Source organism: Miniopterus natalensis, chromosome 1, assembly GCF_054644295.1.
Source record: "Miniopterus natalensis isolate mMinNat1 chromosome 1, mMinNat1.hap1, whole genome shotgun sequence".
NCBI lineage: Eukaryota > Metazoa > Chordata > Mammalia > Chiroptera > Miniopteridae > Miniopterus > Miniopterus natalensis.
In genome coordinates, this window is record NC_142081.1 from 71,253,154 (window position 1) to 71,274,235 (window position 21,082).

Below are 21,082 nucleotides of genomic sequence, written 5' to 3' on the forward strand. Positions count from 1 at the left end.
ACCACCTGAATATATTTTTGTTATCTAAAGTTAAAAATGCATATAACTTTTCAGAAAGTATTCATATTTCTTTCTCAGGTTATCTGGAATCTGGTCGTGGTGCACATATGTGAATGAACGAATACATCCTTAACCCACCATTATCTTTTTCTCCAGTGTGCAGCATTCACTCGTGAAAAGTATGGTGTAGATGACAGGATGATACTGTACCTGATTAGCTCTGGAGGTGGTCATGGGATCAGATGGAGAGGACTTGGTGGTAGTTGGGGAAGATGGCAATGTCTGGGAACAAAGCAGTTCAGGAGCAAATCAACCTTTATAAGCCTTAAACTGATTATTCAAATAAAACAAAATAAAATAAAATGTAATATAACGAGAACAAAATCCTGTGAACAAATTCTTCTCCTATTAATTCAAATTTAATGGAATTTAAGATCAATTAAATAACTAATGCACGTAAATATGCATGCATAATAAGCATGTAAAAATAAATTCATGACTTGAAATCATGATGGTGACTGATAAAAATTCACATGAGTATTAAAGGTATCCTGACCATATTCATGAATAGTAGTCTCTTTTCTTTCCCTTTGTTGTCTTGGGGGAAAAGAGATGTGAAAACAAAAATTCAAGAAATTCAATGAGTAAAACTGAAAGAGTTATTTTTCTATCGATGAATACAGTCGGGGATTGGAAGAAGTGGTGAAATGAAGTTTACTTTGGCATAGAAGTATCCACCTACTTAATATGTTGAACATCACCAACAAGTTGATTCCACATGAATTTAGGGATCCATACTTAAAAGTAATTAAATTTGCACTTCTGAGTTCTTAATATCACATTATCTTCTAAAATATTAATTTTTAATAAATTTAGAGCTCGTCTGAAAATGTAAACATTAACTTCATATTAATAAACAAGTAACTAATAGCATTTTAACAAACTGCCATAATATTTTCATCATTTATGCTGAACATTAAAAATTTAATATAGATGAAGGGTACGATATATTGTGGTATCATCAGCCTGTGTTGAAAATAAGCACAAAAATATTAGGAATCATATTAATTGTTTCATTCACTTCTAAACACACATATATACTACATATAAAATATGTTTTGTGAGAACATATTTGTTGAATAAGTCATTAAAATATACTCAAACTTCTCATGTCTAAAAGAGTAACCTTAAAGTATAAAATGTTAAGTTTTTTTTTTTTTTAAAGTATATTTTCACTCAGCAAATAGCATTGCTTAAGTAGCACCCTCAGCAGATAGTATTTCTTAATAGGTGAAATAGGGTAATTTTATAGTATAGACACAATTCTAATGAACATTGTTTTATATTCATACATATTCATCAAAATTACTCAGATATGAGCAAAAGCATAACTTTAAAGGTTCAGCAGTGTCAGGAAAAGTAGATGAAATTACTTAATATAGACATAGTCATGCATTTAAATTCAAAAGTTCTAATCTGGGTAGAATAAAGCAGTTAAGAGTAAAAGAAAAGATAAGAAATTCACAGGCTCCTGCTTAACTCTCTGTTCTCCAAAAACAAAGTAAGGTTGCTTGTAATATTAGATTATGCTTTAAACAGTCCCTCCTCAAGGGATTCCTAGTTCTTCCTAAGTTGAAAAAGAAACCTCAGATACTTTGAGGAAAACTAGACTTAATGTTGAGTCACACCAAGGTTTTTCTTAAATCATATTTAAAAAGGGGACAGGAGATACCATTCAAAAGTAAAACCTTATAAAAGAAGAAAAAAAATCTTTAAATCCTCTTTCTGCTTTTGTTCTTTGTAATAAATTCCTTTCATCTCTCAAGAGAGACTTTAATTTTCCACCATTAAAATTTGCCCTAATATTGTCTTTTCCTTGCAATACTATGCTAGGACTTATGATACTAGCTTCATGCTACTATGAATTGAACAGTAAAGGTTTTATTTTCTCATCTCTGGTTACAACTTTTATTGCAGAGAATTCCTGTGAGTAGTTAGCACACATTTAAAAATATGTTCTGTAGAAATCTTGTACAATTATGAGGAGGCTGACTAAATAGATGTGAAATAAACCAAGAGGCCATTTCTTCCAATATAGGTTAGAGTCTAAGTTCATTAACCTACAGAAGCACGAGTATGTGTGTTGGGCTCCCCTATTTCTAACAGGGTAAAATTGACCTGAAGTACCACAGGTTCACTATGACATCTACCTTGCCCTGGATATGAATTCTCAACAAGGTCTTGAAATATTACAAAGAACTATGTGGAAAAAATAGTAATATCAAGTGGCTCAGGATTCGTAGGCACTTACATTAATATTATTTTCTATCAATTTACTTAATATCTTTCTTTTTGCTTGGCATATATATGAAATATTAGGCATGTATTATTAATAATTGATACAACTCAGATTCATCGAGATTGTCCTTAATTTTAATGCTCTTTCTTTACTACAGAAATAAAAACAATAATTTTAAACTTCTGGGATAATAATAGTGTGTTTAAAAAAATCACTAAAGATTTGGTTACTAAACATAAGAAGTTAAGTTCAACATTTTAAGTAAATCGGTAAAAATTATGTAAGTTTGGGCTTCAAGGGATAAAACTGTTAAAATATTACAGTAAATTGTCTCTAAATATATTTTCTTGGTTTAAATTCCTAAAATAATGAACATGTAATAAAATAAATACATGATTAGTTTTCTAGCTATTATTCATATAGTTACTGTTAAACTAAAAAGTCTCCTCCCTTTACAAATTATAACAGATCCCAGAAAGCCTACATTTCAGTTCATCTTTTAAATACTACTTGCAAAAACTCTTCTAATAAACAGTTAGTTGTAAATATATTAAAGAAATGCCTTTAATTTATAAGGTTCTATTGATTAAGCAGCTTTGACAGTTGTTCTCAACCACATGGAAAAATAGAACAGAAAAATCCAAAAGAAATATTTCAGTATACAGTATAAATGCACAGTATGTTTGTTTCCCTAATATTTTATAAAAAAAATGTTTAATCCTACTTACTACACAGACTTCAAGTTCAGTGGTTTCAAGTTAAAAATCATTTAGTAAAATTTCTGATATATATCATGAAGATGTAACTAAATATCCATATAGTAACAATATATTAAAATATCTATTATAAAGAACATTTCCAAAGGAAACACACTCCTCTAAAATTTATTTATTTTTAATTTATCGAATAGTGATTATAAAGGGCAGTCATTTTTAAAATCACAATTTTACTTTTAAATGGAAAATAGTATTTTTGTTTACATGAGTTAAATGGCTGTTTAAAGATTCTGCTTTAAACACTGAAGACTGAATTACTTACTGCAGAAAAATTTGAAGTATTTTATAATTTTAAAATAGTGTATTTTTCAAAGTACAGTTTTTAAAAATTCAAGATTTAACAACGGGCATTTAGTTAAGTATAGATATAACTAGGCTTTGGGGAATAGAACTGAAAAGTAATTATAAATTATAAAGTGTATTCTTGTTAACAAGTGACAGTTTTGCTGGAACAAAGAACATGACTATAAATAAACTCTAAAATATATAATTTGCTTACTTTCAAGCAAATCTACAGTAATAGACTGTCAAGAACTTCTGATGTTTAGAGGTATAGTGACCACAGCAATGAGCAACAAATCGCAAATGTAATTTGGAATCTATCACTGGCTGATTCAGTAACATTACTTAAATAATCACCTTCCCAAACCCGTTTCAAGTTCTGTTAAATAAATCTGCCTACTGCTCTATGAAAAAAAAGGGATAAACATTTTAAATATGGAATGACCAACTTTGGTGTTGCCTCCTGACAGGTATCCCCCTTCTCCCAATGTCTGAGCTCCCCGGAGCTACTAAGCCCGAATAGAAACTTGTGTCACCCAATTTCAGCAGGCCTTTCACAACATACTCCTACCCCACAGCTTATTTTCCTCATAATTGTTATTCTACACTTTCTCCTTCGCTTCGGCCATTCAATCCCATGTATTTCATCTTCCGTCCAACGAGCATTCTTTATTACTTAAAAGAAATCACGGCTTCCCAGAAGGAGCTTCTTTATCTACCACAATTGACCTCGCCGCAGCTTTTCCCGTTTTCCAACCCACCCACCCCTTTGTATTCTTTCCCCTGTAGACAAAACTCATCTCCTACTCAGACTCTTCACAGGCTAGGCCTTAACACCCTAACCTAAATCTTTCCACTGCTCCTGAGTCATCTAGTTCCCTCAGTAATCCCATCTCAGATTTCTCTGCCTTTTCAAGCTCCTTTTTACTCTCTAACATAAAACCAGCCCTCTTGAGTAGCAGGGGTTATGTGAGCCTCTTTGATCTAACTTGCATTTTTCTCCTTTGTATATCCAAAATTTCAAATCAGCAGTTTCCACACTTCATACCATTTTTTCTTTTAACCTAACCAGCCTCTTTACCTTTAGGAAATAATGACTTTGCTCTCACCATGTGACTGAAACTAACTTTTAAAATCTCCAATAATTTCCTGTTTTAAAAAGTTACCTATTCTCGTATTTTTCTCTGGATATTTGATCCTGTTTTTTTGATATCTTTCTTCATACTTTTTCTCCTTATTTTCTGACAGAAAAGATTACTGATTTCCTTTTTGTCTCTATGGTTTATAAAGAGTGGCTACTAGGAACAAGGTATAGTTTTACTCAGTTAATACTCAGAATATCCTTATACAAAAGATTACTATTATATCCCCACCTTATAGGTAAAGAAATTGAGGTACAGAGAAACAAAACAACTTGCTCCCAAATACCCAGCTGCTAATTTAAAAAGCCAGGACTTGAATCCTGGAGGTCTTGCTCCAGATCCTGCACACTTACTACAATGCCTCTCAATGACTTTTTCTGGTAACTGCTTCATTTTTCTCTCCTGTGAGGATGAAAGTGAAATTATCTCCTCTATTGCAATCAAGGATCTATAGTTTCAGTTTTAGATTCTTACTTATGCTTCTATCAAAGACTACTTCAAGAAAAAAAACATACTATTTACATTCAACTTTCCTGAAACAAACAAAAATATCCCAAATAGGTGTCTAACTAAAATTCACTTGTTTGCTTTCAGATTCCACCACTCTGCTAGGTTCAAAACTACATACAGCCATTTTTTATTCTTCACGATTTTGGAACTAGAACAAATCAGTCTCAAAGCCTTACAAATGTGACTTTAAAATATCTTTTAACTTCACGCATTTGTCTCAAGTTTCACAACCCATAGTGAGATTAAGTATTCATCATCTTGTTCTTAAAATATTGCTTGTCTCTTAACTTCATCCTAAGACAAGACATTCTATTTTAAATGAGGTTCTCTTCTTAGAGAAGTTTATTCAAGACTCTGAAAAGTCCCAGAAGAAAGAAATCTATTGGATTTTGTTTCACCAGCATTACTCAAACTTGGAGTCCTAGAGCCCAGTTTTAATACAATTACATTATATGTCCTTGGGTAAGTCACTCAGTTCCCCTAAGCATCAGTGTCCTTAAGTAAAACAGGGACTCTGTGCCTGTCTCACAGCATTTCTGTGAGGACGGATGAAATGCGATAATCCATGTGAAGTGCACGCACAGTGGCTGGCACAGAAACACAGGAAGCACTACATATATGTCTGTGTCTGTGTGCGTATCACTCTTACCAATCCTTCATTCTTGACCACTTTTTTTTTTTGCTTGACATCCCCTGGATTTGTGAATGTTACATAAAAGAACTTTGGAAAATTATTATCTTACAAACCTTCAAAAACCAAAGATCTGCAATTGTGGGACACTCAGCTAACTGTCACACTCCTCTTTTTCTCCCATAAGCTGTATCTGATACAAGCACCCTAAGATTCTGCCTGGACTTTTAGCACAGAACAGAACAAAATGCAGAGGTACCTCCTTTTCGTCATAACCTTCAAGAGAAATTAAAAGGGCTCTTTTGGGAAACATTAGGAAGAATCCGCAGTCTATAGAATGCGCCTCGGCCGGCCATCCAAGGCTCTCCATCATCTGGTCCCACCTTCCCTAACATTATTTTCCCTAAACTCCAGCACAAATGTTCCACCTCTGTCAAGGCAGCCTCCTTACTATTCAAAACTTATGGTATCTTTCTTTTCAAATCCACACTATTTCATGTGCCTAAGATAAGCTTTTTTCTTTCTTCTATAATTAGGCAATTCCTATACAATCTTCAAGATTTAATTCAAGTCTTCACCTATTTTACACTATACCAAATGTCACTAGCCTACATTTCTTTCACACTCCTCTGAACCTTTACAGTATGTTGTTTATATTGTAGTTTTGGTATATAAATAAAGTTTTACATTTTTATAAGTTATTTTAAGCATTTGTGATCTCTTACAAACTAGTTTTAGAGAGCAAGGGCTACAATTTAGTACATTTTACAATTCACTAAGGTGGCATTTGATAAATTCATGACTGAATGAGTAATGAACAAACAAATTTTGGGCTATTTTTGCCAATTTTTCATGATAAAAGTAAAATTATTTCAGCTAAATGAGACTTTTGACACCTTAATTTTATTTTTTTAAATATAGGAGAATTCTTTATATACCTATAACTACTTCTTAATGTAGCTTTTCTTAAAAATACTTTTGAGCCAAAAAGGAAAGAAACTGATGAAAATCTATAATAGACAAAGGAAGTCAACAAATGCTAACTGTAATATTGATTTGTGGTTTCTACTATTTTGGGGAGGTTCATTATATTGACTCATTATGTATAAAAAGATATACTTGGAGGGGGATTTGAGGCACTTACAACAAGAGGAAAAGTTTCAATAACCCTATGGGGGAAAAAAGTAAAACGTATAAAGCTCAAAATATAAAAAGGTAGAAATGGAAAAATATATACCTAATAATATGGGCTAAGTAGTGCTCCAGAAATGAGTTCAGAGTTTTTAGGCAAACAAAGTCAAAATTATTTGAATATTAATGAATGTCTCAGTTAACTGTGTATCCTAAAAATAAGAAATAGTAGGCTTCATGCTAATTAATATGTTTAATTTTGGTTTACTGACTCTTGTTGCATATCTGTTTCTTAGTATACTATCTTGTAAAGTAAGCACAATGGTATTATGTACCTCATGATTCTCTCCTGGTACTAAGGTTAAAAAATAGAGGCTATATAATATTTTGATTATTCAATAAATATTGCTATTGTTATTTTGAATATATAAAATATTGGATTCCTCTGTATTAACAAATAAATGTTTTAAATAAAACCCAAAAATACATTTGAGAATTAAGAATTGAATATTTCACAATATCTAATATCTGAAGTTGGATGTAAGGCTGTCATGCTAGATTTCATCATTTAACTTAAAACAAGAGGAAAAGTTTCAATAATCTCACGGGGAAAAAAATAAAAAGTATAAAGCTCAAAACATAAAAAGATAGAAATGGAAAAAGACTTACAAGACCAGTATGCACTACTTTCCTAAAAAACAAAACAAAACTATTCTGGTTTGAGAATTGATTCAGTCAATAAGAGTAGGTTTCATTTAGGCAGAATAAGGTGATTCATGCAATTTACTTGGTGACCAACTGTATCTAGATTGCATAACTCAGAAATACTGTTTTGTTAAAAATCCATAATTATAATTTTTAAAGCAAGTTTTAATTATTTAGAACTCTGACTTCCTATTACATATAAATTATTTTTATATATAGATACCATACAAATTATTTTTTAGCAAGCCAAACCTTAAAATTATCAATCATAAAAACAATGGACACATAATAACAAATATTTTAAAAATCTATAATTTATATTCAACATTAATTCATTTCTATGCAAAAGTTACATATTCTAGCTCCAGCATTTTAAAAATGTTAATTTTATTCTTTGCACAATCTTAACTAGAAGAAAATTCTAAAAACTGCTTCAAAGAAATTATTTTAAAAATTAACTTGGGTACTGAAACCCAAAGCAAATGTAAATGTTATATTATTAGTTAACAGAAAGACAACCATTCTAAAATAAACTTTATTATGATTCTATGTATTAAGTCAGAGATTATTTCTATATATCATATGAAATATGTTCTTAGTGGAAAATAATTTATTTTAGACATAAATATTTTATATTGAATAGCCAGCATAATTTCTTCTGAAATAAAATCATGGTCATTTATATTTATATACTTGGAATTCTATTTAGAGAATGATCCAATTATAAGTCTTATATTGGTAAACTAGGGTACCTAGAAAGTTAGAGAATCCTAAATTTAGAGCATAAAAAACTCTGTTCATCTAAAATATTGTAAAAATATGTTGAATATCTCTTCTAGATTTTTCTCAATTATTCAATTTTTACATTTAGAAAACATGTTTAAGTGTTAAATATATTGCCCTACTAGATTTAGTGTATTCTACTGGTAAATCTCTTTAAATGATACTCTAGTTCATACATTATTAATTACTTGAAAATATTAAATAATCAACAATAATTTCAATTCCATGAATATCTACAAGGCTTACAATGAATGCAAATACACAAAGGTAAACCAATCTCTATTTTTAACACTTATCTTGAATTTAAATATTAGTATCAGAAAAAGGCAAATAAAAATAAACCAAACATTTTTAAATTTTGATTTTCATAAATCTATATAGGCATTGGAAATATGGTAGCTAATAAAACTCATACAGCCATAGAGAAAATTGGAATTTTAACAATGATTCAGAGACAATTATTTGATGGTGCTATTATTATAAAAATAGTAAAAAATCATTCATATCATTGTATGATATACTGCCAGTGATATCATTCTACTCAAACTACATTTTATGTTTTACTTTTCAAAAATTAAGATGTTCACCACATCCCTCAATGTTTGAACTTGCTCACAGAAGTTACAAAAGAAAAGGAAGACTAGGCTGGATTAAGGCAAAAGTCAACAGACCCTACACTTCAGTGCTTCTGTAAATTCTTAGACCCTGGTGATTTTAATCCAGAAGTCTTTAACTAAACTCATAGTTTTAGAACCTAGATAGAGTTATGATATCACTTTCAAAGCATTAGTTTTAAAAATATTCTTTGTATTTACCTAGCATAAGTAAAATAAAAATCCTAAAATTATAAATGGCTGTAAGAATAAAAGAATCTTCTGATATTTAGAGCTTTAAAATATTTAAATTCTGCCATGTATAGATTAAAAGATACTTTCTTGAAAAACTGTGAAGGGTATACAAATTGAATCGAACCATTTTGACATTAACAAAGAGTTTATAAAATGAATGATTTTTATATGTAATAATAACTACCTATTCATACTTTAAACATGGAAGGATTTTGCAAAGTGGTAAGCTAAAACAGAATATTATCCTATAATTTGAAAACATATTGTCTAATTGACAATTTCTACATTTGTATGTGATCAGTTAGTTGCCTTATATTTAACTATATATTGGTAAAATTTTAATAGATTCATAAGACTGTTTAGTATAATTTTTTTTCAATTCAGAAACATGAAATTAATAAGATTTTGAACTACATTTCAAATTTATTACAGTCAACATAAATATTCTGTAAATTAAATATTCTGTGAAGTACTGAAAAGTACATTCCCTTTGAAGGCAAGTCTATAATTCACAAATTAAGTAGTTAATATAAAAGGGCAAATGCAAAAACAATAATTATAAAGTATCAAGTAAATCTGAGAATTAAAAACAGTTTATGGGGAAGAATCCACCTTATTGAGTATTAAAAAAGGTCATTTTTCTCCTATATCATGTCAGCCATTATTCACTCTTAGAAGCTCACATTGTCTTTTATCAAGTAAAAATTTTGTTACAGAATATTCCACACATTAAAAATGAACATTGGCCCTTTATGACACACACACACACACACACACACACACACACACACACATATATAAAAATACATATATACACTACACAAGTTATACAGAACATAATAGCTGATTTGTAACAAGTAACTGTTTGCTAGGCACAAAAGTATACATATTTGTTGATAAAAAATGTTAAACATGACAAATTAACAAAACAGGAGTATATATGCATAATATCATAACTATACTGAAGACTAAATAATACTAAAAATGGTATTTGAAATTTTGAGGATATAGTTTCATTTCAATTTTTATACTTTATTTAAACAAGAAATATAATTTTAAATAGATTAAATTCCCATAAATTATCAAATCTGAGTCTATAAATCACAATAGAAATGAGTTGCATAAGTGCTTCTCAGTGTTAATACTAATAAATGAATAATTGAATCAATAAATCAACTGATCAATGTGAGACCAATAGTCTTTAAATAAATAAATTACAACTCTTATTGTAAGTATGTTTAGAAAAAAAAATTTATATGCTTTTTAAGCCTTCTTTTATAAGGAATTCACACTATGCTGTGAATATTTCTCTTTGATTGCCCAACTAAACACTCACTTGTTTGATGCGATCTGGGTTAACGGTGGTCTGGGGTTGTAGAATGCTGACTGGTTCTGTCTTGGCCACATTTTGGGGCATTTCTCGAATTTTTTCTGCAATGAATCCATGAACTGCATTCAGTGCTTCAACTGTTCCCTGGATCAAGCACACTCGTTCAGTAGTACCTGTGAATAAAAGATTAATTTTCAGAAAACTAACTTTCTTATTTTATTTTTTTCAATAAAGCTATAAAAAAGGATGAGGTATCAATGCCAAGAATGTAAAATGTAGAACTCTAAATTAATTAGAAATGTTACAAGTGAACCGAACAGAATGTATACATACATGCTCTTTTTTACCATTTTTCACTCATTCTTTCCTAATTGTCTCAAAGAGAGCAGTGGGATTCCAGCAGAGCCAGGTCTCCTTAGACGTGCTGAGAGTATCATTCATTCCTTGTCGTAACAAATAACAAGCACTTATCAAAGGACTTAGCGTTACAGCTGGTAACACACAAATGAGTCTTTATGGACCCAGCTTTCAAAAAGCACAGTCTTAAGAGCAAAAAACAAACATCAAGCCAGATAATTATAAGACAGTATGATACGAAAAACAATGGAAATACCTACATGAATGGCACACACAGAAGGTCTACAGTAAAAAGAACGTTTAGATCAGTGGGTAGAGAGAATCTTGGAAAGAAGTTAAACTTCAGAATTTCTGCCATCCCCTATTCACTTACCCTGCTCTCCTTTTGGTCATAGGTAGCAACACCACCACCCGACATTTTTACTTTACCACTAGAATGCAAGGTTCTGGACGACAGCCCATTAGCCTGTTTTGTTCAGTGCTGTAGTTTCCCCAAAGCCTAGAGCAGTCCCTGGACACACTACATGTACAATAAATATTTATGGGATAAATAAATCCACACTGCCTTTATTGATTATGTAATTTTAATACTATCAGTTAAATCACAATAAGTTTATGAAATTGGAAATTCATGAATAATTGACAAAGACAATTAGTATTTATATCAATATCTAGTGAATAAAATTTTAGACCTATGCAAGACATTACTAAAACAAAATTGGTTGGCTCTAATACACAGTCCTATAATCCTTTTTATACCTTACAAAAATACCTTAAGGCAATAAAAGTCAATGATTAGTTTTTTAGACTAACCTTAGCTTCACTGCAGCATACTGGTATTAAACTGTATTCTTTTCAGCATCTCAACATGACAGATAAACTTACTTCTCAGAAATAAATATTCTTTCACTAAACAGTTACCAAAATTTTTTTAAATGGTATTTTAAAACTTATAAAATATTTGTTTTTGAACTAATATGAAAACTTCCAATACCTACCTACATCAAATACATTTCCTTTTGGTGCTAATTTCAAAATTCTAAGCCACTCTATAATGTATTTTTAAAGTACACCGTGAATGACAAAGTTATGAAACTACAAATATTAAAAATATCATAGGGAGCTTATATTGTTTTAAGGACTAATTGACACATAAACCATTTTTCTAGTAGTTTTAAACTGTAAAAGGATAGTAGATTATAATTCTTTTAGAAAAAAGATTTAGATCACAAAATTAGAGGCAGAAATAAAAGAATTATTATATGAATACACCTAAATAAAATTCTCATGTTTTAAACAATGATGATTCAAATCTATGAAAAGCTAAACTTCCTAAGTTGTACAAAATGTTTCAGTAGAGAGTGTGCATATCTTTCATTTGGTAAGGATGGAGAGAATCTTTCCATAATGTGAGTTCGAAGGCTTAATATTTCCTATTTCTCTTAATCAGCCTTTTTCACCCTTTTCTATCTTGATGTATCTTTGTGGTTCTTGGGTAAAATGATCTAGTTTATAGAACTAATGTAGAGAGTCTTTACAAGGTTCTACTAATTGTTCAATAAATGACTAGAAAGGATGAGAACTGATCAATGTAGCTCATGCAAAGTGTTCTCATCTAAATCAGCAAACAAAACAACCCATAGATCAGATTACACTCCTGGTTTTGGAGACAACTACAGAGTGCTGGGTATGCCAAAATAAGAAAGGAAATCAACAGAACCTCAATAGGGATTTTTTAAAAAAATAAAAAAATAGCACTATATAACTAAAGAGATTATACAATCCACGTTGCTTTAAAATTCAAATTTAACAGAATGTGTATCATATTAGACAACAGTAACCCCAATACTCTTCCAATTACATAGACTAACAGGTAGTAAATGGAAATCACTGAGCCATAAAGAACATGATTGTTTAAAGTTCACATTACATGTATGAGACAATTTGAAGAGTTTATAGGTTCAAAGTTGCAGTACATACTATTTGAGGATTAAATTATATCACTACTATTAGAAATGTCAAAAAAAGGGGGGAAAAGGAGATTGTACATCTCCAATGGGAATTGTTACAATCCTCAGAAGAGATGCTGTCATATTATTCTACTGAACTCTAATGGCCTTTTCACTCAGATAACACAAAACTATAATTTTTAGGAAAAAGTCACAAAGAGGGAAGACTGTCAGGTATATGACCAAACTGTGTAACAAAAATGAGCCTATAAATCATAAAAGTTGCTGTTTTTGTCATCTTAAAGGCTTTTAGGCTCCATTAGTGTCTAAACTAAACTGCCAGTTATTTATCATTTTATTTAACAGCAGCATTTGCTTCTCTTACAACAGACTAGCAACAAAGGCTGAAAAACAGTTATATAAAAGTATTGCCCACATTTTTTATAATGTAAAGATACAGTGTATAAGACACCATTAATTTAAAATTACACTTTTAAGAGAGATTAGAAAAATTCTAGCAAGTGGGGCCAATGTCAAATTAGGCAGTGAAGCTTGAAATGGGTTTAAGTTTGGATTTCACATAAAATATCATCCAATGAAAATACATGTTTCTAAAATTAGGTACAAATATCAAACAGATTCCACAGCAAAATTTAGATAGAAATTTAATAAGATATATTCACTCTGGGCTACTGTAGCCTTGGATGAGTTACTTAAACTATTCCTGCTCCTACTCATTTGTGCAGTAGACCCCACTCACTCTTATCTACCAAGTCCACTGTTTCTACAGGTATTAGAGCTCCTTCTTACATCATAACTTTTCTATTAGATCATTCTCATCAGCAGGAAAATATGTTATAATTTCTTCAATTTTTAAAGACCCCCCCTTTCCTTAAGACAGGATTAGAAAATTACCCTTTGGCAAACCAAATACAATAACTTATTTCGACAAAGATCATAAAAATCGTAAGATGAAAGGTTAATGGGAAATTCTCAATGGAAAAACTAGGCAGTCACCACAGGGCACCAATTAAAAACTGTGTCCCAAAGAAGCTAAACCTAAATCCAACCAAATATTTACACTACATTACAGATAATAATGAAAACAGAGAAATAAAGTTAATGCCACTGTGAGGAAGCAAACATAACTGTGGCAACCTGATTAGAACTAGGTATTAGGTAGTATCAAATAATTGCTGTTAATTTTAATAAGTGCTGCTTTTTATTTATTTTTAAAGATGCAAACTGAAGTATATACGATTAAAATAATTGGGATTTGCTTCAAAATATTTCTGTAACAACAAAAATGAGAAAATGAAATAGGTATGTCAAAATGTTGATATTGTTATATATGAAGGGTATAAAGGGTTCACTGTCCTATTTTCTTTTCTGTATGTTTAAAATTTTCATAATAAAAGAAAAACATTTTAAAGCCCTCCTTAACCTCATACCCATCTCACCAGTTACAGATCAATTTCTTTATTTCTCAGAATCTCAAATATATATAGTTTCTACTACCTCACTAGCAGATTCTTTTTTCTTGAATCTACTCCAATATGGCTTTTGTCCTACCACTTCATTGAAACCATTCATCACCGCTGTACATGGGTAAATCTAATCTTCATGTCTTTATGTTGTTTGACCCTTCAGCAATATCTGACACAGTTGACCATTTTGTTCTAAAAACTTCACTTGACTTTCAAGATACTACACTCTCCTGGTCTTAATTTTATTCAATCCACTCATTTATTTGACAAAAATTGACTGAGTCCCTACCGAATGCTATGTACCATACTACAAGCTGAAGATGCAGCAATGACCAAAAAGACAAATCCTCCTGCCTTCACGGAGGTCATACTTTAATTCATATAAAAAAAACACTCTACATAAAACAAGTAAAATATATAGAAAGAATACAAAATGAAATTAGTGCTATGGAGAATATGTGGGGGAAGTAACAGGATGAACAAAGACAAAAATAAAATGAAAAATGACAGGAATGTTACGTGTCATGTTCACTACTGTATCCTCAGTGCCTCACACACTGTAGATGCTCAAAAAGTGTTTTTGGAATGAAAGAATAACTCTTCAATTCTAAATTTCTCCTCTGTATTAAAAACCTATTTGATTTTAAGACCTTTTTAACTATAAAATGTCCATAAAACCAGTAAGCCTCTTTGGATTTATCAGATCAGTCAAAATACAGGGTGGGGCAAAAGTAGGCTTACAGTTGTTTGTATGGAAAGTCACAGAATAATTAATAAATAATACTACAAGGATAAACTGTGTTTCGCATACTCACAACTGTAAACCTACATTTGCCCCACTCTGTATGTAAAAAGATGATGTATTATAGGAAATTATTTCAAAAACTATATTAAGTTATAAATTATCATGTCCATAAAAAAAGAACTCAATGAAAAGAAAGATAATCGGAGAAATAATGAATAATTCAATAGTTTTATTTTCTTCCCAAGATAGAAAAAAATATAGATCAACTAAAAATGTAATCTACCTAACAGAATAAAGTTAGAGGTGAAAAGGAATATTTTAGCTGTAATCTCAAATACATTCTAAAACTTTTTAGTTACCTGAGGCTTATTTCAACTAATGGCTTGATCCACATTTTTCCAATTGTCAGCTACAATGAAAATTAGTGAACGTTTTTTGGATGTGAGAAAATGCATGAAGCCCTAGCCCATTTGGCTCAGTGGTTAGAGTGTCAGCTCACAGGCTGAAAGGTCCTGAGCTTGATTCCAGCCAAGGGCACACACCTCAGTTGCAGACTCAATCCCTGGCCCCGGTCAGGGGGCAACCAATTGATGTGTCTCTCTCACGTTTATGTTTCTCTCTCTCTCCCTTCCACCCTCTCTGAAAAAGCAATGGAAAAAAATATCCTCGAGTGAGAATAAAAAAAAATTAAAAAATGCATTAACATATGCGCCTACTGAGAATATAACTTAGTGTCTTATGTTAGGCGCTGGGTTAAGAGTGAAAATATGTAAATCTTTAGGAACTATTAGTGTCAATCTAGTAAGAAATTTGGTTAGAGGAGTGACAGTGAAGAATTTCAAAATGAAAAATTAATAACAAAAATCGAGTTGAATATTAATAATTCTATGACAATCTACAGACAATATTTTTGTCCTCAAAAAGGACTGAGAATACCATTTAATAATGCAATAGGCAAAAGCTGAGATTTAAAACAAAACATGACATACAGAAAAATTTTACAGCAAGATAATAGCTACTTGTGTGTGTGTATTATGTGCCATTAAGTCAGCTGAGACTCCTGGTGACTCTATGAATGAGTGATGTCCACAATGTCCTGTCCTCAACAGCCTACCCAGCTCCTATAAACTCATGCCTATGGCTTCTTTTAGCACTGAGAAATTACTAATTCTGGAGAACTAATATTCTGAATGAATAGGGTTTACTTTTTTTTAACATAACATTTAGTTTCTATCATTTTAAGAAATACCTCCCACTCTGTTACATATTTTCAAATACATAAAGCATTTCCATAATACTTGGGCCCAACTATATATTTCTGGGTAGTAATAAGTGGTAACCTCAAGATTTCCTTGGGTATATGTATCTATCTATCCTTACACCAATGGCACTCTGTGATTAGTATGTGTTCTCTCAGTTTTCATATTCTTTCCCTTACTGCCCCTTATCCCTGCTATTTGCTGGTATATCTGATTCCAGCAGCTCCTCTCTTAACTCCTACTTTGCTGCTTCTGAACCTCAGTGGCTTGATAGTCAGCTAAGCAAAGCTGTTGGAACTATATAAACTACTAGTAAATAGGATTGTAGTGACAACCAGAGGAAAAGTTCAACCTTTGAAACTCTATTTTGGCTTTTTTTTTTCTTTTTCCTGAAATTGAAATCAGTGTCCATAGGTAAAATATTCCTTTAATGCTCTCTTAAGGTTTAAAACTGTATGTAGGTATTTTTATTTTTAAAACTAAAACAGAGTATCATTTTTAAATGAATAAAGCAACCTTGCCTAAGTAGTAGTATAGAAGAAGAATATTTCACTATTCTCAATCTATAATCATGGTAATTTAACTACTTGCATGTCTTTGTGGTTTAACAATAGCATAAGCATTAGTTCATTGGCTTTCCTTTGGTTTAACTATTAAAAGTACAGAGTATCAATCATTAGTAATAACATGTATTACAAATTTATGGTTAGACAGAAAACAAATTATTTTAAAAAGTGAGAATAACAATGACTATGATAAATTTAACAGATTAAAATTTTTGAAAGATTCCAATACTAAAAATACATGTCTTTATTTTATTACCTTTCAACAGATAATGTTACCATTTCTTTACTATGTATCATCTATAATAATCTATACAAGAGAAACACCCATTCTTATTAATGCCTTTATAAATAGATTATTTACATACATTTCTTAGGTTATACTTATTGCTGTTATTTCATCAGAAAAACTTCCCATTTAAGGGTATTTAAGATAATTACATCAGCAAAAGACCCATTTATGGATATTTAAGGGTTTGCTAGATATAGAAATACAGTATTACATTTCTTTGAGGGGAAAATATATATTTACCAATTTCAAAAAATGAAGCCAATTCAAAGGTTTCCTCTGAAGTTCACAACCATAAATCTTTTCCTTTGACTTGTTTCTTTCCATATCCCTATACTCACAGGGAAAAGCTTACTTAAAATTTTAAGCAATTTTATAAAGTCTCATAATATTATTCTGAGTGCTTTAAATAGTGATTATACTTCATTAAATATACAATTTTATATTTTATATTTATAAAAATATGTTATAATACACACATTTATTAATGTAATTAATGTATTATATACTATACAACATATAATTTAATGTTTATAATAACCACAGCAGATAAGTATCTCCAACTTATAGGTAAGGAAGTAAAAGCAGGACACATAACTAAGAAATGCAGAAAGAAGTAAAGTTTTGTCAAATACTACATTCTTTCCATTATAACACATATCTTCTGAAAATGTAATGTTAGGTCAGCTACCAAATTATATCCATTTCAGAAGGTCACATATGTTTCAGCTTAATGACAAAAAAATAATTTTCAACCAAGTTTGATAATTTTTTAAAAACATACTGAGTCATATCATTAACTTCGCTTAACAAATTTATTCCAAAGTTTACATAAAATAAATTATTGACCCTTCTTTGCAGAGAACAGACCACCAAAGGAGATAGTTAACAATTGTGTGGGCTATTAGCAAAATTTTAGAATAAATTTTCAGATCAACAAATGCACTTAGGAAACAGCCACAAGAAGTTAAGTCCAATTTGTAATTGCAGCTTCTATACAATTTTCTGCAGTTTTTGTACAATTATGCACATTTGATAATGTTTCCTCCTACCTTACCATTATTACTAAGGGGAAAATATAACTATTGAATCCTTAAATTGTACACCTGAAACTAACAAAATATTGTAATAACAGCTGTACTTAAATAAAAATAAACAAATAATTTTTTTAAGTACTCATATTTTCCAAAGAACTTAAAATGAGAGAATGAATGACAATCAGGGTAGATGCCCAGCTTCTCACTAACTCATTCTCTGTCCCATGAATGCAAATGACATGCGCATGTCCTTTAAAATAGCCATTCCCATAAAGTAGCATCATGAGCACAGGAGAGACTACCTTCTGAAGAAGCCTGAGGTATGAAAGCAGACATATCTGACAATTCTAAGTAACAACTGTAACTGCTCTCATATATATATATTATAATTCAATCAAGTTTTTAAATTCTGAGGTGATGCAAAAGGTCTTGCCAACAGTTATGGTAACAAGTTGTTCATTCATTCTTGGCATAGGTCTATGCTAAATTCAGGATTACCACAATCCTAGTTTAGTCAATATTATGATCTTTTAACTCCCATCATGGATTATAGGAATATAATACTGCCATGACTCAATTTTACGAAAAATTTAATTACAGTTTTGTATGTATATATAAAATAGTCTTCCTGAGTTTGCCTCCATTGCCAGTCACTGTCACCATTTTTGACACAGATTTGTACTCTTAAATATCTGTATTAAGAAAAATGGCACTTGGAATTTTTGTAGCTATACCTATGTAATAGGAATTTACTTGTAGAATTTTAGGGACCAAGCTGGAGGCTGACAAAATAGCTTGGAAGCTGACAAAATAGCTTGCAACAAATGTGATATCAAATTAAGCTGAGAAACTCAGAAGTGTGGCAAGTGTTGGCATAGCTAGGCCAAGTCATTTGATGGTAAGGAAGTAACATATCTCTAGGCATGCAGCATGGTAACAAATCTGGGGCGTGTTGCTGCTTTAAGCTGAGAGCAAGAGGAACAACTCTGCTGAGAGCCCATTCCCAACATATAACACAAGTTATCACCTTTGGGTTCCAATATAAGTTAATGTATTAGCCAAATTTAATCAGTGACTTTATTCCATCATTTCTTTAAAAATAGCTATTAAAAATTAGCCATCCTTATCCTGAGCCCATACATCCAATATGAAGGCAAGGCTCACATCTGCATGGATTTTTAGAGGGAGTCAATTATTCAAGTCAGTAAATAATAACAACGTCATACTGTTGATCACACACACAGTATCAAATAAATGCAGAGGAAGCGTGAATAATTTTAACCCATTAACTTGCTTGAGGGAAGAAATACGCAAAAGTAAATTTGTAAAGGTTGGAAAAATGACAAAAATTTCAAAAGAATATGTAATCTTTTACTTAAAAGTTTTATTAAAATATTAATTTTGAGCAATCTTATGTGTGCTGAGATAGTATAAAATGCCAAAATATTTCAAAATTGTGGTAAATTTTACAATTTTCCATATAAACTGTTTTAATTGTACAATTCAGTGGCACCAATGATATTCACAAGGTTGTACAAATAGCACCATTTTCTACATTTTATCACTCCAAACAGAAAGTTTGTAACATGAAGAAAAAAAATCCCTATCACAAATTCCCCTTGTAACCTCTACTTTCTGTTCCTATAAATTTGCCTATTTTACATATTTCATGTAAACTGAATCATAATCTATTTGTCCGATTGTGTCTGGCTTACTTCAACTTAGCATATTTTCTTCCTTCATGTTGTAGCACATATCAGAATTTTATTTCTTTCTACAGCTGAATACTCCTTTCCATTGTGTGTATATACATTTTGTCCATCCATTCATCTCTTGATGAACACTTCATTTGTTTCCACCCTCTGGCTATTGTCAATAACGGTGCAACGAACATTAGTGTACAAGTATCTGCGTAGGTCCCTGTTTTAAATTCTTTTGGGTCCATACCTATAAGCGAGGTTGCGGGGTAATATGGTAATTCCATATGCAGCTTTTCGAGGAACAGCTAAACTGTTTTCCACAGCAGCTGTACCATTTTGTATTTCCACCAACAATGTACGCGGGTTCCAAACTTTCCACACGCTGAGTTATTATTTTTTAATAGAAAACCCTAATGGGTGTGAGGTATAGTTTTGCCTTGCATTCCCTCAGTGACTAATGATGTTATTTTTTCACTGCTTATGGGTCATTTGGATACTTTATGTGAAGAAATGTCTATTCACACCCTTTGCCCATTTTTTAATTTTGTTGTATTTTTGTTGAGTTTTAGGAGTTCTTTATATATTATAGTCATTAAAGCCTTGTCATATGTATGATTTGCAAGTACCTCCAGATATGAGGGTTTATTTCTAGACTCTCAATTATATTCCACTGATCTATACATCTATCCTTATGTGTCAGTACCTTACTGTTTTGATTAGGATTGCATTATAGTAATTTTTGAAATCAAGAAGTGAGTGCCCAACTTTGTTCTTTTTCAAGCTTGATTTGGCTATTTGGGGTCCCTTGCAAACTCCATATGAATTTGAGGACTGGGTTTCCCATTTCTGGGAAAAAAAAGAGAAGCTGCTGAAATTGTAACAGGAATTTAATTAACTCTGTAGACTGCTCTGGTTAGTATTGATATCTTTACAATATTGTCTTTCTTCACGAACATTGGCTGATTTTACATTTATTTAGGTCTTCTTAGTCTTTCACCTCGTTGGTTAAATTTATTCCTAGAGATTTTATTTTTTCAGATACTGTTGCAAATGAAATTGCTTTCTTAATCTCCTCTTGGGATTGTTCATTGCTGTTGTATAGAAACTCATTAATTTTTGTGTGTTGATCTTATACCCTAAACTTCGCTGTATTTGTTTATTAGCTCTACTAGTTTTCTTATAGAGTCTTTGGGGTTTTCTATACATGGGATCATGTCATCTGCAAATGAGGTATTTTTACTTCTTTCTTTTCAATATGG

General features: G+C 31.0%; 1 protein-coding gene across 3 annotated transcripts in view; it reads right to left on the bottom strand.

Moving 5' to 3' along the window:
* NOVA1 (NOVA alternative splicing regulator 1) overlaps positions 1-21,082 on the bottom strand; it is a 145,423-nt gene that overhangs the window by 25,216 nt on the left and 99,125 nt on the right. For all 3 annotated transcript variants that reach the window (XM_087823229.1, XM_016209520.2, XM_016209516.2), the window contains 2 exons: positions 10,444-10,610; positions 211-282 (listed from right to left, as the gene is read on the bottom strand). In XM_087823229.1, coding sequence (XP_087679355.1) covers positions 211-282; positions 10,444-10,610 — 239 coding nt within the window. The remainder of the gene's footprint in view (positions 1-210; positions 283-10,443; positions 10,611-21,082) is intronic.